The 18,305-nt window shown below is 39.0% G+C and overlaps 1 protein-coding gene across 2 annotated transcripts in view; it reads left to right on the top strand.

Annotated features, from left to right (window-relative positions):
• The window catches only part of CAMKK1 (calcium/calmodulin dependent protein kinase kinase 1), a 127,425-nt gene that overhangs the window by 91,102 nt on the left and 18,018 nt on the right, over nt 1-18,305 (top strand). For both annotated transcript variants that reach the window (XM_026708422.2, XM_087926972.1), the window contains exons 10-13: nt 3,676-3,875; nt 4,546-4,599; nt 5,200-5,273; nt 17,410-17,497. In XM_026708422.2, the coding sequence (XP_026564207.2) occupies nt 3,676-3,875; nt 4,546-4,599; nt 5,200-5,273; nt 17,410-17,497 (416 nt within the window). The remainder of the gene's footprint in view (nt 1-3,675; nt 3,876-4,545; nt 4,600-5,199; nt 5,274-17,409; nt 17,498-18,305) is intronic.

Raw genomic sequence — 18,305 nt, 5'->3', positions numbered from 1 at the left:
AATATTTCACAAGAAGAGTTCTCTACTCCTCTACTCGTTGCAGAATACCTATGCCACCAGACTCGAAATTCTAGACCTAGAAAACCTAGAACTACGCCGCCTTCGGTCTGATCTTAGTGTATAAAATCATACATTGCAATGTCCTACCTGTCAATCAATACTTCAGCTTCAATCATAACAATACAAGAGCACACAATAGATACAAACTCAAGGTTAACCACACCAAACTTGACTGCAGGAAATACGACTTCAGCAACAGAGTGGTCAATGTCTGGAATACTCTACCTGACTCTGTGGTTTCTTCCCCAAACCCCCAAAACTTTAACCTTAGACTGTCTACTATTGACCTCACCCCTTTCCCAAGAGGTCTGTAGGGGGCGTGCATAAATGCACCAACGTGCCTACCGTCCCTGTCCTATTGTTTCTTATATTTTTCTTATATGTACCCATTTCATGTATTCCTAACTATGTATATACTTATACTTATTATCTTGTAAACAATTGACAAAAATAAATAAATAAAATATCTTCATAGTTTTACAATCTGTCAAAGGTGGTAGAATAACAGATAAACAGAATAACAGAATTGGAAGGTATATTGGAGGTGTTCTAATCTAATCCCTGCTCAAACAAGAAACCCTATGCCTTTTCAGACAAATGGTTGTCCAACCTCTTAATATCTATGATGCAATGATGTACTTTGAGATTTGATGGATATTCCAGAATAATAGACAACCTTCCTCCAATTAGCCAATTAAACTGAGCTTACTCTATTCTTTAATGCAATGTTTCGCCATTTTAGTCATTGTCAGCATTCCAAGTAACCCCTCATTGCAATTCAGAACTCCGAGACAAAGTCCATCAAAGTATGATTTTATTAGAGAAGTCATATTGGCACATCTGGGGAAAACCTGAATCTGAAATCCCGTGTTTTCCCCCACCCACACTAAAACTCACACCCTGCCCTGTCCAGTGACATTCACATCACATGGCCCAATCAATCTCCTGTCTCAGCTGCTGCCAAATTTCGACCACTCCCCTCCAGGTGCCAGCAGCCCTTCCTTGATCTTATGTGAAAGAACGTTGTTGTGACTATACTCCCTTCGCTACTCTCCCAATTCCCACAGCTCGCCCATCCCCTGCTATGGCAGCCCTGTTAAGTCTGTCCAAAGATGGATCCAGGGCTGACAGTCATTTTAAGATGTATGGACTTGAACTCCCAGAATGCTGGGAGTTGAATGCTGGCTGGGGTAATCTGGACGGTGAGGTCCACACATCTTAAAATGACTAAGACTAGGAAATACTGTTCTAATTGATCAGAATCTGAAAGTTCCCAAGAGACAGGATCGGAACTGTTGTTATAATTGAGAGTGGAACTTGATTTAAATATAGCTATAGTTGACCTCAAGGTGTCATCAATGAATGCTATCACTGGCATTTCAAAAATCCACCAAGCTTCATGTCCTTTATACTTAACATCTCCAGTCACAGAAACCTCTTCCTGTCTCTGGAGCTTTATCTGAACCACAGACAGATCCTACTGTCTCTGTTATAGATTGTGAATTTTCACGGATGTTGTGGAGACAGCAGTCCAATTAAATAACTTCCCCTTGTTTGCCAGGGCCTAATGTTGACATGTTAAGGCAACTTTTTATACTGGTGTCAAGCATCCAGAAAGTATCCATGGGGTCTAGTGTTGACAAGTTAAGGCAACTTTTTATATTGGTGTCAAGCATCCAGAAAGTATCCATGATATCAATCACTCCGAGACATTATCTCTCCAATTGATTTATTAGGAACAGATCTGGCATGTCAAAAGCAATTTCCCAAGTGAAAGTTTTATTGCGTGTTACACAGAACCCACCTTCTCCCTTCTCTGTTCCCACTTCTACACTTCATAAATCATGAGAACCAATTAACTGCAACTGGAAATTCTTAATACGACACACAGAATAACCTTGAACTTTTCAACTCCTCTAACTCTCTAAAAAAATGTGACAGCTGAATTTCAAAGCTGACAACTGGTCTTTCTCAGCTTCTGGGAAACTGGTCTTCCAATGCCGTTGGTCTTTACAAAGAGTATTTTTAGATGTTTATATGTAATGGCAAAAAGTGACTGTTCCTAGAATGGAACATTTTCCTTCTAGACCTCACCAATCTGATAGTTCTGAAGAGGACTTGGTGGTCTTCCAGAATTTAATATTTCGAATTAAAAATGGTTTACAATGTTCTGAATGAAGTGAGGAGTTTTGCACACTTCTAATTTTAAATATAGTCTACTCCCTTGGGGTCTGTGCTCAGACTTTCACTCTGTTTGCTTTTACAAGAACAATTAGGGCTTATCTCCTCAGGTTTTAAAATGTCAATGATTTTGATATTTGTAAAGTTTAAGTTGATTTAAGTTACCTTGTTTCTAACTTATTAAAAATATTGTTGCATTTTTGTGATGTTCTACCAAGGGAAAGGAAAGATATAAATCGGATAAAAAATTAATTTTAACATATTCCCTTCTATGGAGTGCCTCAGAGAATATCTTGTTTTGGCAAGTTGATGTCTTAGAAAAGCAATATATATTTTACAAAAAATAATACATGCATATATTATTTTTGAATGATCATAAGCAGAAACAACAGTGAGAAGAATGTGGCCATAGTGGAAACAATTTTGACAGAATTTTGTTGATTTTTAAAATAAATTGCCCAGGAACCAAGTGGTCGATTTTGCAGCCCATAACATCTGATACTGAATCTAATTCTAATTTAATTATTGGAAGCCTCTTCCATAAAACTGTAACTGAAAACAGGCTATCTTGCCCTATACCACCTTCCCTATTGATGACTAGATGGCAGTGCCCAACTAACCTTAGTTGATTTTTTTTTAAAAAGCTACATAGGGTGAGAAACCATCAGGAAATCCCAGAAGTGTAGGATAAATTGAGAAATTACTGTTTTTTTAAAAAAGGTGCATTTTGCCAAGAAAACATCATGAATAATGCATGTAGTTACTCTAAGTTGCCCTTGAATTGGGGGGGGTTCTTCATAATGGAAAGTTCTGGAGAGATGTAAAAATATATTTGCTACTGGTAGTTTGTGGCACCTGAGCTGATTTAATGGATATATTGTCCTACAACAGTTTTGACTTTTCTTAGAGCCTATGAAGCCATCTTTGTTGTTAGTGTCAGCTTTAGAATCCTCATTCATCGCTGCCACATAGTTTGAGAAAGTGAGAGGGGGGTGATTTTTATTGAATAGCTCTAAGTAGACAAAATAGATTTTTTTTGTTAGTTCAGGGTCATAGAGAAGCAAAAGGAACTTACTTGGGATTGGTTCATATGATGTGATGATGGGAGAAAAGGGGATGGTTTTTAGTTTGGGACATTGTGGGAAGTCTGGGAAACTTTTAGTTTAGAAATTCCACAGATGTGCCAGGTGCTATTCTAATAAACGTACTTTTGAGATTATGCTTGTCTTGGAGTTACTGATCAGAATGGTGGTTCACTGGAATGCTGACAGTTAGAAAATTTGGGAATACAAGGTCAAGAGAGACAGACAATCAGCAAAGAAGATATTTAGACAGCAACCATCCTATTTGGAATTCTTATAAGATAATGTTGAATGGAAGTAGTCGCTCCTTTAGCCACCATTGGATACCATGTTTTCTTTTTTGCCTTTCCAGTGCATTATCAGAAGATCATTCATCGAGACATCAAACCATCAAACTTGCTCTTGGGGGATGATGGACATGTCAAAATTGCTGATTTTGGAGTGAGCAATCAGTTTGAAGGCAGTGATGCCCAGCTCTCCAGCACTGCTGGGACCCCAGCCTTCATGGCCCCTGAAACTATTTCAGATTCTGGAAAGAGCTTCAGTGGAAAGGTAGAATCCTTGTTTTTCGATATTGCTTTAGCATGCACATTCAATTGGAGGGAGTATGATTATTATTAATTACATTTATTTGTTGGCGATCTCAGGACAGCTTACAGCATAACCACATTAAAATCATCAGAAATATGTATTCCTAACCCAATAACAATATATTCTTCGCTTTACTGTTCGCCCTACATCAGAGACGTCCAACAGCATGTCTGGCTGGGGAATTCTTTGAGTTGAAGTCCACAGGTCTTAAAGTTACCAAGTTGGACACTCCAGCCCTATGTTATTATTTATATAAGACTTCATTTCTCTTGATTTTCATGAGAAAGTTGTGAACGTTTCAGAAGCCGTATGAACATATCCATCTTCTATGTTCAGTATCAGACCTCCAAATCCTTACCTTTAGAACTGATGTTCAGCTTATGAAGACTAATACTTATCCAGCCCAAAATGGCATTGTCCACATGTAAGAAGGTATTATCATCACATCTCAGGGAAACTCCAAGGTTAGCAGAAGTACAAACAAACAAATAAAAAACTTTTAGAAAAAAAATTCCCAAGAAAGACGAAATCCTCAAACCGGCATATAGTACCAGACCATGAAAAAAATGAGAAATAAAAAATGTTAAAACATAAGATAAATACATTAAATAAATGTTTCTTTTTCTTTCAGGCTCTAGATGTCTGGGCAATGGGTATCACTCTCTTTTGTTTTGTATATGGGAAGGTAAGGAGTCTGTAAATGGGGGCTACTTTTTTGTAGGAGGGTGTTAAGAGTTAAATCATCTGTTTTTGGTCTTTCTATTGTGTCTTTCACCCAATAAGACATACTAAAATTTGCACCTATATATATTGGATTGAAGCACCTTGTTAAGTATTGCTAAGGGAAGGGAGGGGAGGGGAAGGGGAGGAAGGGAAATACCAGATTCCCAAAGAAACTCAGTGGGGAAGCTGGCAGGAAATCAAAACCTGCTTCTTCTCTCACTGCTTTTTGCCCACCCTTGGTCATTCTGCTCCTTGTTTAAGTAAGGAAATACCTCTGAAACAATAACTCAATGAGGGATGGATTGTTCAGTAATGCATATATTCACTGATCATTAGTTATTTTAATTGAAATGCAAATAGCTTCCATTACAGTATAAGTGAAAAACAAAAATAATATAACACATTAAAATGACTATGAATCATAAGAATATTGGTATATGAGTTCAAATACCACAACAATCAGTTCTTTAAAAAAGCTGCTTAGGACCTAAGCCTTGACTGTTACTGTCAGTGTAAGGTTTTCTATAGGCCAAAACGAATGGAAAAATGATTTGTTTTTCAGTGTCCCTTCATCGACGAATTCATCCTGGCACTTCACAATAAGATCAAAAACAAGCCCGTGGAGTTTCCAGAAGAGTAAGTAGACTTGTATAGTTGACTACTGCAATCAGAATTTCTCAACAGGAGTCATTTGAACAGCTAGTCTTGCCCATTCCAAACTGATGGTAACCATGACAATAAAACAACAAGTGTGCCTGTCTTTTTGCCATTGGGTAACATCTGGAGCAGCAATGGGGGAAAACAGGGATTGAATCCATGGAATATGGGCTAAGGGAGTAACCCACAGGTAGACTGCTGAAGATCTGAGGAGTTGTAATCCCATCAGATTGAAGACATCACCCTAGTAGTCTCCAGTTAGCTCCATTAACAAAGATTTACTATAATTACTGCGGTGTAACCTTCTTTCCTTTGTTTTCTTGTCTCACTTTCTCCAGCTACTTTATAAATCATGGCTGCTTCATTTCCCACATTGTAATAGATACTGTATGCTGGTATTTAAGGAGAATTTTCCCAGTTATTCTCATATTGTTCAATGACAGCCTGGAAAGGATGTCTCATAAAACTCCTTCTTTTTGAGGATGAAATAATTTGCAGTCAGAAATGTATTTCTCCTTTCCTTTTGTCCCTTCTGTTATATACTGGTTTTGAGATTTTGTGATTATTTCTCTCACACACCAAATCATCTCAATTATTCTCTTAATCTTTGCTAGAGGTCAGCCACCTTTGTATTTATTGACATTTATTTAGTACCCATTCTCTCTTGATTTTTCCTGTTTTCATTTTGCTCCACTTTTAAATACTCCAGGCATTTGTGTTCCACTTTCTTTCTGTTATATAAAACTCTCAGGTCCATATAATGAAGTTAGGAAAAGCAGCCATTCTACACAGTATTTTTCAATGGAGGAATGAATGGAGGAATCCAGATTCACTTAACAACCGGGTTACTAACTTAACAGATGCAATGATTCACTTAACAACTGTGGCAAGGAAACTCATAAAATGGGGTAAACACACTCAACAAATGTTTCACTTAACAACATAAATGTTGGGCTCAATTGTGGTTGTAACTCGAGGAGTACCTGTATTCCGTGATCTTCTCCCATTCTTTCTCTTCTATCTCCAGGTACTACTACGTCCACTATCTAGCCTTTTTTTTTTTGGTCTTTCTTATCAACAGTTGTTAGATCTGGGGGTGTTCATGTGGCAAGTGCTTTTTTGCCTGAATTCTAAATTCCCCTTTGGTACTTTAGCTTCTCCATATGAGCCATGGTGGCTCAGTGGCTAAATGCAGTACTGCAGGCTACTTCTGCTGACTCTGCTGACTGTAATGTGGCAGATACCACCAGGCTCAAGGTTGACTCAGCCTTCCATCCTTCCAAGGTGGGTAAAATAAGGACCCAGACTGTTGAGGCCAATAGGCTAACTCTGTAAACCACTTAGAGAGGGCTGTAAAGCACAGTGAAGCTGTATCTAAGTCTAAGTGCTATTGCTTAGTGCTATTTTCACCTTTCTTAAATTTTTGATTGGAATTTTCTAGATACGTTTGATCAACTATTTCCTCTGCAGTTTTTCTCTTTGCTCTTGCTACCTTTATTTAGGGATGAATGTAGTTTTCACATATGCTTATTAAACAAGTTGCAGAGCCACACTCCAGATAGTCCTCAATTTACGACCAGAATTGAACCCAAAATTTCCATTGCTAAGTAAGGCAGTTATTAAGTGAGCTTTGCTCCACTTTGGACCTTTTTTTGTTACAGTTGTTAAGCGAATCACTGCAATTGTTAAATAAATCATGTGGTCATTAAACGAGTCTGGCTTCCCCCATTGACTTTGCTTGTCGAAAGCCAGCAGGGAAGGTTACACGTGATCCCAGGATGTGGCAATTGTCAAAAAATACGTGCCAGTTGCCAAGCACCCAAGTTTGATCACAAGACCGTGGGGATGTTGCTATGGTCATAAGTGTGAAAACTGCTCATAAGTCACTCTTTCCAGTGCCGTTGGACTTCGAATGGCCACTAAATGAATGCTTGTAAATGGAGGACTAGCTGCATAAGCAAACAGTATTAATATTTTCTCCAATTACAACATCTACACCTGAAAGCTTAACACTTTTCAATATTTTTCACAGCATTATGACTTTCTTTTCATCACTTTTTTCTTGGGTGCTAACATGGATAATACAGTATTTTCTCAAATTCTGTTCCTGGATGCATCACTGTCATTCCCATGCAGTTCTATAAGACACTCGTTCAGCATTCTGTCACTTCAATTTCACACAAAATTATTCCATCACTTTTATTTTTAATCCCACTCACTCTGCTGAAGAGACCTTGTTTAGCCCTCTTCATTCACTTCCCTAAATCTTATTTCAAGATTGTGGTACATTTTAATTAATAATTAATTAATTTAATTTAATTAAACTTTATCCTGCTTTTTGATTTCAATCTTTGAAGTTGCCATTTTTCTGCATAGGCGTTATAAAGTTTATTTCTCTCATTCTCATTTCACAATAATCCTTCTGTACATCACTAACTGCAGTACTTCCTTTATTTCATAGTTCCACCAAACATTATTTTTCCTATTTGTCATTATTCCATAGAGTACTATGATATTCAATTACGTTATTCTTTCCACTGTTCAATGCAGGTTCCATATTTTCTTTTTTTAAATTCAGTTTTATTCATTCTGTTAGAAGATGACTGTATCTTTTACTATTTTTATGCAAGAATTCTACTTCCTCTTCCTGCAAATACACTACTTTCACTCTATTTTACTTCTTTTTATGTTTATTTTTTTTTCAGTATCCATTCTTGAACTTGTCAGATAATAGTATGTCTTATCACCTTTGTATTCCTGACTAATATTCCCCAATCTTTCATTTCATTTTATATTTATGTTCATCCATTTGCTATGTTTATATGTGAATATACTTAAACAATTTATTTGAAGTGGATTTTATCCCAAGAATGTTGCACATTTTCTCCCAACTTTCTGATGTACATTTTAACCCTTTAGCTCTTTCATTAATAATTAAATCTGCATCAACATTTGCATCTATTCATTAGCTATATTCAACAAAATCAAACCACATGCATTCAGAACTCCATTTTTTCTTTTATTTGTTGATTCAATCCTTCATCATTTACTCCTCTTGTATTCCTAGTAGCAATTTTCCATATGCTATGGTGGTCACCAAATGGGTTACGTGGAATTAATCTTCACAATCCATTTTGAATTTGATCAGTCAAAGCTTCCATGTAGCAGTTACGTATACATTTAAAAAAATTGTATGGATTAGATCAGTGTCTTTGTAGGAGCAGGTTCAAAAGAGGAATCAGACTGGAATCTCTACATTCTGACAAACAGTCTTAAATCCAACACCCTTGAATTACAATAACCCTAATCTAGTGCCAAAATAGTGCTGACCATTAGTTGATTAGATTCCTGTGTATAGGCAGGAGCAGTACATCAGTTTCATTGGAATTTAAATTGTGGCACTTATCTTCCACACCTGATAGTTTGTCAAACTTGGGAACTTTAAGATCTGTGAAATGCTGACTGGGGAAGTTGAAGTCTACGTAACTTAAAATTGTCACGTTTGAAAAATCCTGGTTTTATTCATCAATCTTAGTTGCACCTTTAGCACGTACAGTGTTCTTTGCTAATGGTAAAAGACAAGCAATGGCATTTTAAATCAAAGCAAGCTTATGCTGTTCTAGAATCTTTAATTAAAGATTACCTTGCAAGCAAAGCATGCCAACTTCCCACCAACTAGGAGATTCGTGCATTGTGCTGACACACACTTAGGTTGCAATCAGGAACATGTATAACCTTTTTAATTATCAAAGAAGGAAGTGGGTGTTACCCTGTGTGGTGTCTCTGCTGATAGAAAGTTCTTTGATGCAATAAAGACGTTCATTAGCACAATGACAAGATACACAATTTTAATTGATTTTCCTCTCTCACCCCCAATAACTCTACCCTCTTTGCCCAAATCTATTGTTCAGGATTGGGGGAGGTCCTTTCAGAACAATTGGGAGAATATTATTGAATACAACATTATCTGTATTTGTTGAATGCCAGTCGCATTTTTGTTATCTATGTATAAAATTGCATCATTCAGGTAGTCCTTAATGTATGACCATTTGTTAAACAATAAGTCAAAGTTAAAAAATAACATGGCCCATCCTCAAAGTTTACTATTAATCTTCTCATCACTCCTTCTCACCCATCTCCTCCCACTTGTGACTGTATGACTGTAACTTTGTCGCTTGTATCCTTACAATCTATATTGACTGTTTCCTAGTATGATTTGATTTCTTATTGTACCCTATGACTAGCATTATTAAGTGTTGTACCTTATGATTCTTGACTATTGACAAATGTATCTTTTCTTTTATGTACACTGAGAGCATTTGCACCAAGATAAATTCCTTGTGTGTCCAGTCACACTTGGCCAATAAAGAATTCTATTCCATTCCATTCCATTCCATTCCATTCCATTCTGTTCTATTCTATTCTAAAAAAATTACAACTGTTGCACCATCCCAACAGTCACACGATTGCAATGCAGGCTCGTGGCAACTGGTTTGCATTTACAATGATTGCAGCATCTTGCAGTCCTATGATTTGCAACCTTCCCAGTCATCTTCCAAAGAGCAAAGTCAATTGGGTAGCCGGATTCCCTTAACGACTGTGTGCATCGCTGAATGACCACAGTAAAAATGGTTGTGCAATCAGGTCCAGTCATATGGTGATTCGCTTTATGACCATATTGCTTAGCAACTGAAATCCTGCTCCTAATTGTGAACCCTAAGTTTACTTGTGCACATTATCCTGTACGGTGCACTGCGTACTTCTAAAAGCTTTTGTAGGAAGTTTCCACTCCACAGATTCGTGTTGTGGATGAGATGCCAAAAGCTATATAACTCTTTCCATTTGGCACTCTACCACAGCAGCAAAGAATTTCTGAGCTACTTCCATTAATTAAATCCTTTATTTCTAATTGAAATATAAAAATGATATCATACCATTTTAAGGAGGATGTGGGGGAAGGAGAGTGGGTGGGTGGAGAGTATAGTGAGTGAAAGAATGTTCCCATGAAAAGCCATTAAAGATATATGTGTGTGTGTGTGTGTGTCTATGTCTGTGTGTGTCTGTGTGTACACACACACACACACACACACTTTGAGTTATTAACTGATATCATAAACCATTTAAAGCTAAGGGTGCTCTACCATCCTCCCCCACAACCACTATTAGCACTCTTAACCGCCTGTGTGAGTGATCATTATAATACAGTAGGCTGGAAAACGATTGTTAGATTCATGCATATTCTGAAGCAGAGGGTGGTTCGGCAAATTTCAGAGCATCCGTGCAGAAACATGGGGAAAGTGCAACCATCCTTCCAAAAGGAATAATTAGATTTCTAGAACACCTCCTCTTTCTGCTTTCTTGCAAAATCCAATGTGGGGCAACAAGCATTGTCTTCATTCTAATGAGTTCATCATCTCATAGAATCACCAGGAAGTCGATTCAGAGTGAGGGGGATGCTTTCTGTATTTGCCGTAGCTCCTGTATTTTTTCCAAATACAGTGTAAAACCTTGGCTCCTCTATTACTTGTCTGAATGATATTTTTTGCCTGCATGACCAGTCTTAAAAATAGGAATAATTACCTATAGTATTAGTTGCAGCCCCATAAGATTTGCTTTCCTTTTTTTTTTTTTCCATTTATTTCAAAACTGATTTTTCTTGCTATTCTGATGTTTTAACTGTGTTCACTGCCCAGAGGGTTAAAGAGATGGGCATCAATATAAATGAAATAAATAAATGGGGAATGCAAGTATTCAGAAGTAGGACCTCAGAGATATGGAAAATAATTACTTTATTGGTTGTAGTGGGGTGGGCAATGAGGTTCAGTTAAGGAGGGAAATAGAACTTGGGGATTTTGGCATGCAATTTTCGGTTCTGGCTATGCAATATACAATATACTTGAACTCTAACAAAACTATATATTTCTCAAACAAACGGAGTTAAGGATCGTTTCTATTTTGAGGCTTAGGTTGTGGCCAGTCTGACAATAAGGAAAGATTGAAGAATCTGATTTGTTACATTCACAAAATGCTTTTAACTAGGCCAGCTACAGGTCCAGATGTTGACCATTTTATTAATTCAGTTAAATATTTAGTTCTTATTTTAACTTTTATGGCAGAGGCATCTGCCATATGGTTTATGTGTACTTAAATAATTTATATTGCCACCCATCTTGCAACACTGAGTCTGGGTGAAATACAAAGATTAATTTAGCAATTAAAACAATAATCCATGACACTCTTTATAAATAACACCTTATAGTCACACACACAAAAAACCTTCAACAAAGGGCTAGCCTAACCTTCTAACCTAATAGCATGGGCACCTGTCATGACACAAATGTTTAACAGAATAACAGAGCTAGAAGGGACCTTGGTGGTCTTCTAGTCCAACTACCTGCCTAGGCAAGAAACTTTACACTACTTCAGATGAATGGTTGCCCAATCTCTTCATAAAAGCCTCCAGTGTTGGAGCATTTATAACTTTCGGAGGCAAGTTGTTCCACTGATTAATTGTTCTAACTGTCGGGAAATTTCTCCTTAGTTCTAAGTTGCTTCTCTCCTTGATTAGTTTCCACCCACTGCTTCTTGTCCTGCCCTCAGGTGCTTTGGAGAATAGCTTGACTCCCTCTTCTTTGTGGCAGCCCCTGAGATGTTGGAACACTGCTACCATAATATCTATATTACTTCATATAGGTTCTACCTAGAGTCTCTTTAATATAATTTTAATGCAACATTTGCAGCACAATGATAAACCTATATAGTAATCTATTTTCATTGTATCAGCTGGCCAGCCATGTCCTCCTCCAAGAGACTCCATTTTATTCCTCTCAATCTTTTGCTACGTTTGATAGCCAGGGAGCATACTTAATTTTTATCAACTGTTCGAAAGTTCCTTCCTTGTTTTTTTTAATTTTAAGATGGTACCTCTTTAAGCTTGAAACTTGCCTGACACCACCATGGACGACTGATTATGATTGCATCCATGTTGTTCCTTAACAATTAATGAGCTAGATCTTCTCTAGAATCTCTCCCCAATCTGACCTAAATGGTCTTCCAGCCATGTACCTACTGATAAATAGGTGACTGAATCCAACCACTTGTTACTGGTCATCCTCTTTTCCTCTTTCCATCCACCTTTGTCAGCACTGTGGACTTCTCCAAAAAGCTAGTAGGTCCATACTGTGCGTAGGTAGAATTCCATAAATAAGAGCACCTAAACATGGACAATTAAGGAGTTCTCAAATGTAGGGGGGAAATAATGTGTAGGCTTCTCCAGCATCAAGTTTGCCATTTACCATATTTTGGGCATTTTGCCCACCTTCTCCCCACACTATCACATTTTTCGGTTTATTAGTCAGCTTCTGAGTGCCACTTCTTATCTGCCTCCATAACAAGAGATTTAAGTTTTAATGAGCTGATTGTATTTTTTTTTTTCACTGACGAACCTTGTCCTTCCCTTCACTATCTCCTGCAGCATTAACGCTCGCTGTGTGACATGCCTACCACTCTGTGATCTAGCCTTTCCTGCTTAAAAGGTTTTTTTGCTCATTAATGTACTAGAAAGACAAAGGGGATAGTCTACGGATTCTGTATTTAAATGAAGCCAATTAAGTAAGAAAGAACTAGAAAAATGATGGAGGAAAGAGAACCTTAAATTAAGAAGCCACAGAATTGGTTGCACCTCAGATTTTCTATGGACTTGGTGCTGTTTGGAAGTTGGAAATGTTTTTCCATGGTGACAAAGCATGTCAAGTGAGGTACTAATACCACTCTATAAAGCCTTAGTAAGACCACACCTAGAGTACTGCATCCAGTTTTGGTCACCACATTATAAAAAAGATGTTGAGTCTCTAGAAAAAGTGCAGAGAAGAGCAACCACGGTGATTAGGGGACTGGAGACTAAGACATATGAAGAACGGTTACAGGAACTGGACTTGGCTAGTCTAGTAAAGAGAAGGACCAGGGGATACAAGATAGCAGTCTTCAAATATTTAAGGGGCTGCCACAGAGAGGAAGGGGTCAAGCTATTTTCTAAAGCGCCTGTAGGCCAGACAAGGAATAATGGATGGAAACTGAACAAGGAGAGATTTCTCCTGGAAATAAGGAGAAACTTTCTGACAGTGAGAACAATCAACCAATGGAACAGCTTGCCTTCAGAAGTTGTGGGAGCGTCATCACTTGAGACCTTCAAGAAGAGATTGGACTGCCATTTGTCAGAAATGGTGTAGGTCTCCTGCTTGGGTGGGGGGTTGGACTAGATGACCTATAAGGTCCCTTCCAATTCTGATTATCTGTTATCATATCACTTTCTACTCAATCCATACAAGAGACAGAGTGGGGGGAGGGAGGGAGGGGGAAGGAGAGGGAGGAGCAGTAAGTGGGAAATTATCAAGGAGAAATCCAACTTACACATAAGGAGAAGTCTCCGGACTGGCATGGCTTTTTTTCAGAAGTTGTGAGTGCTCCCTCGGTGGAGGTTCTTCAAGAAGAGATTGGACAACGATTTGTCCAGAATGGTACAGGGGCTCCTGCTGGAGCAGGGGTTGGACTAGAGGATCTCTGAGATCCGTTCCAACTCTGTTATTCTTAAAACGTTAACAATTTGGCTCAAAAAGTAATCCTGTTTGATAATCTTCTACCCCAAAGAAGCTGATCAAAATATTTTTAGTACATGAGACTTAGAATCTCATAAGCATTTCTCCCCTTTAGCTGCAAAATATAACAAAATATGTTGTAAAGCTAAGCATTTCTGCTCTTTTATATCACCTAAATTCTATGCAACTGCATAAATCAGCCTGTCTTACCATGCTAATCTCTGTGTATGCTTTAGCTCAGCGACAGAGAATGTGTTTGCCTAGAAGAAGATCAGAGGAAACCTTGGAGAGACATTTTAATTATCTGGCAGTAGATGAACCAGTTTAATGATCTGGCAGTAGATGAACCAACGATTGAACTTTTTGGCTTAATTGGATCAAGGTTATCCTATCATGAGGCAGAGTTCAAATAAATTCTCCCAGGTCACTTATGTCCTATAGACTAGCCAAGATAATTGGTGGAAGTATATTCTTCCTATCTAGCGAGTGGAACAGAGATAAAGTCCTAGGCTAGCCTCAGAAAACTCATAACACACTAAGCCACTATCAATGAGTCAATAAATAACTAACCAAACAAAATTAAAACCAACAAAGCTTAGCATGGTATGTGGATGCAGCCATTAGGTCCTTAATGGATTGGGTTAAGTGTTTATTAATTTACTGTATATCCCATCTTTGTTATTTTTACAAATAACTCAATTTTCAATATATCCAATACAGTTTCTTCCTATTTTTCCCACAACAATAATCCTGTGAGATGGGTTAGGCTAAAAAGAAAATGACTAAGTAGCCCAAAGTCACCCAGCTGGCTCTCATGGTTAAAGCAGAACTTGTACTCATGGTCTCCTGCTTTCTAACCTGGTGCCTTAACCTCTAGACTAAACTAGCTCTGGTTTTGTAAAAATATAGCTTGCCAGTTCCATTAATATGTGTAACCAATCTGTTGTCTTAGTTGTCTGATGTGATTTGGGTTGCACATAATAATCCTAATTGAATTACAAAAATCATCATTGGATTGGGGGATATCTTAGAACAAAGGAACCAAAATAAAACTCCCATTTGGCACTGCTAATATCTAAGATGTGCCCTTAGAACTCCAATTGGATCCAGTAGGTTCTGTCCATAGCATGTTTCTACCTGGGGCTCCAGCCTTACAGATCGACAACCTTACAGATTGCACAACTACAAACCCCCAAATCAAAAAGCTTACTTAGCTCAATGCAAGCCATGATTGATGTCTGAACTCAAGCCAGCTCAAATAGAAACTATCAGCAGAATTCAGTAGCTTTGGATTCCTGGTTTATAGAAATATCGCCCACAAATAGGGTCATGTCCTTCATTCTTCCATCACCCCCCCCCCTTCCTTCCCTCTGCCCAGTTACGTCTGATAAACAACAGAGTGCTAGAGGAACTCATCCATGTTTATGCTTAAATTTATGGGCTGGGGTTTTTTTTGCGCAATAACAGCTGCTTTCAAAGTGGTTATGATAAAATAATAAAGGATTACAACAACACAAACAGTTACTAGGGACATAATGAGTCTGGCAAAATTTCTGAACCTAATTTTGGGAGGGGAAAAGACACGAGACTCCTTGTTTCCGGGGGGCAGGGGAGAAGAAAACCCTAAATAGTAACAGAGTCTGTCTAGTGAATCTGCAAAATGTGGGAGAAGATTCCATTCCTGATATCAGTTTGGCCTTTACTGGCAGAGATGGAATATTGGAAGATCCCTGACCAGCTGCTACATCTCTGCCTTGCTACTCTCTCTTGCTGGCTCACTTCCTGGATTTTTACGTTCTGTTATTGGTTAATTGAAGCAGCCTTGTCCAGCCTGGTGTTGTGGATATGCTGGACTACAACTTTCATAATTCCTAGTCACTTTTGGGGTGGGGTGGGGACGGCAGAAAGCTGTTTGGGAAAGTCCTTTCCAGAGATGGTATTCAGAAGGTTCTGACCAGTTCTGGAGAACCAGTAGCAGAAATGTTGGGTAGTTCGGAGGACCGGCAAATACCACCTCTGACTGGCCCTGCCCCCATCTATTCTCTGCCTCCCAAGTCCCAGCTGATCGGCTGGGTCTTCTTTGGTTGCCCTGCACAGGAGAATGGAGCTGGAAAGCAGGTTAGTAGGGTGGTAAGGGAATGGGATTTTGCAGTAACCTTCTCCTGCCACGCCCACCAAGCCACGCCCACAGAACCAGTAGTTAAAAAAAAATTGAATCCCACCACTGGTCCTTTCCTATGTAAGCAATAACACTTAGACTTATATACCACTTCACGCTGCTTTACAGCCCTCTCTAAGCAGTTTACAGAGTCAGCCTATTGCCCCCAACAATCTGGGTCCTCATTTTACCCACCTTGAAAGGATGGAAGGCTGAGTAAACCTTGAGCCTAGTGAGATTCGAACTGCCTAATTGCAATCAGTCAGCAATCAGCAGAAGTAGCCTGCAGTAAGGCACTCTAACCTGCGTTCTATCCACTGTGCCACCGCGGCTTTTGAGGGGATACCTCAACCCATTTTTGTCTTTTTTTAGGGAAGAATATACTCATACAGGTAGTCCTCAACTTGCAACAGTTCATTTAGTGACCGTTCAAAGTTATAGCAGAACTGAAACAAGTGACTTACGGCCATCACACTTACAACCCCCCCCCATGGTCATGTGATCAAAATCCAGATGCTTGGCAACCGGCATGCATTTATGATGGGTTGTACTGTCCTGGGGTCATCTGATCACCTTTTGCAAACTTCTGACCAGCAAAGTCAATGGAGAAGCCAGATTCACTTAACAACTATGATACTAACTTAACAACTGCAATGATTCACTTAATAACTGTGGCAAGAAAGGTTAACGGGCAAAATTCACAACAGCTGTCAAACTTAGCAACAGAAATTTTGGGCTTACTTGCCGTAAATCAAGGACTGCCTGTATTAGAATTCCACACCTGTTGGAAAGCAAGCTGATTCATGTTCCACTCCAGTTGAAATGGCAAGATGTGGGGAGGGGAAGAGATTACATGCAAAGCAGTGGTGGGATTCACATTTTTTTACTATCGATTCTGTGGGTGGTATGGCTTGGTGGGCGTGTCTTGGTGGGCGTGGCAGGAGAAGGTTACTGCCAAATCCCTTTCCCTCCCCATTCCACTAACCTGCTTTCCAGCTCCATTCTCCTGTGCAGCGCAACCAAAGAAGACCCAACCAATAAGTTGGGGCTCGGGAGACAGAGAATAGATGGGGGTGGGGGGGCAGTCAGAGGTGCTGGTTCTCTGAACTATTTGCTGCTTCGCTGAACTACTCAAAATTTCCGCTACTGGTTCTCCAGAACTAGTTAGAACCTGCTGAATACTACCTCTGATGCAAAGCCTCATCTACTATAGGATTTTGAAATGTAAACAGTGGGGCTTGGACAAGGAGTAAGGTTAATAAGCTGTGGTTTATAACTGGGAGTTGAAGCCCACATATTTTAAAAGATGCTAAGGTTAAAAAAAAACTATCCTAAACAAATATTTTATATTTGCTTCCACAAGGATCAAGACCAGTGAGGAACTAAAAGATCTGATTCTGAAGATGCTGGAGAAGAACCCTGAATTAAGGATAACTGTTCCTGAAATTAAAGTAAGCAATTATGAGCTTTAGTGGATAGTTGAAAATGTTGCTTCCTCTGAGCTATTCCCTTTCACAGTCATTAAATAGATAGGTCTTATATAGTATTCTTATCAGTTATGTGCTGCTAAACTAGCTTTCCCCAATCTGGTGTGTACAAGATGTGCTAGACTAAAATTTCCTAGGGTAGAATAACTCCGAGAATTTCCAGCTGCTGAGAATTTTAGGAGCTGTAATTCAACACATCTAGAGAATATTGGAGAACAGCATATTAAACTTCGAAATGTAAATGTAAGGGTTTATATAGTAACTCTGCATGTGTATGGGCTACTAAAAGCCATAGCACATAGCATCCACATCAGTGGTGAGATTCAAATATTTTTACTACTGCTTCTGTGGGTGTGGCTTGGTGGGCGTGGCATGGCTTGGTGGGCATGGCAGGGGAAGGATACTATAAAATCCCCATTCCCTTCCCACCCCACTAACCTGCTTTCCAGCTCCATTCTCCTGTGCAGGGCAACCAAAGAAGACCCAGCCAATCAGCTGGAACTCGGGAGGCAGAGAATAGAGGGGGGCGGGGCCAGTCAGAGGTGGCATTTGCCAGTTCTCCGAACTACTAAAACTTTCCCCTACCGGTTCTCCAGAACTGGTCAGAACCTGCTGAACAACACCTCTGATCCACATGCAGGTAGTCCTTGACTTACGACCACAATTGAGCCTAAAATTTCTGTGGCTAAGCAAGACAGTTAAGTGAGCATTGCCCCATTTTATGATCTTTCTTGCCACAGTTGTTAAATGAATTTCTACAGTTGTGAAGTGA

This window comes from Pseudonaja textilis, chromosome 1, assembly GCF_049901715.1.
Source record: "Pseudonaja textilis isolate UNSWEBS1 chromosome 1, rPseTex1.2, whole genome shotgun sequence".
Lineage (NCBI taxonomy): Eukaryota > Metazoa > Chordata > Lepidosauria > Squamata > Elapidae > Pseudonaja > Pseudonaja textilis.
Note: the sequence above shows the minus strand (reverse complement) of the source record. Positions and strands in the feature narration are given on the sequence as shown.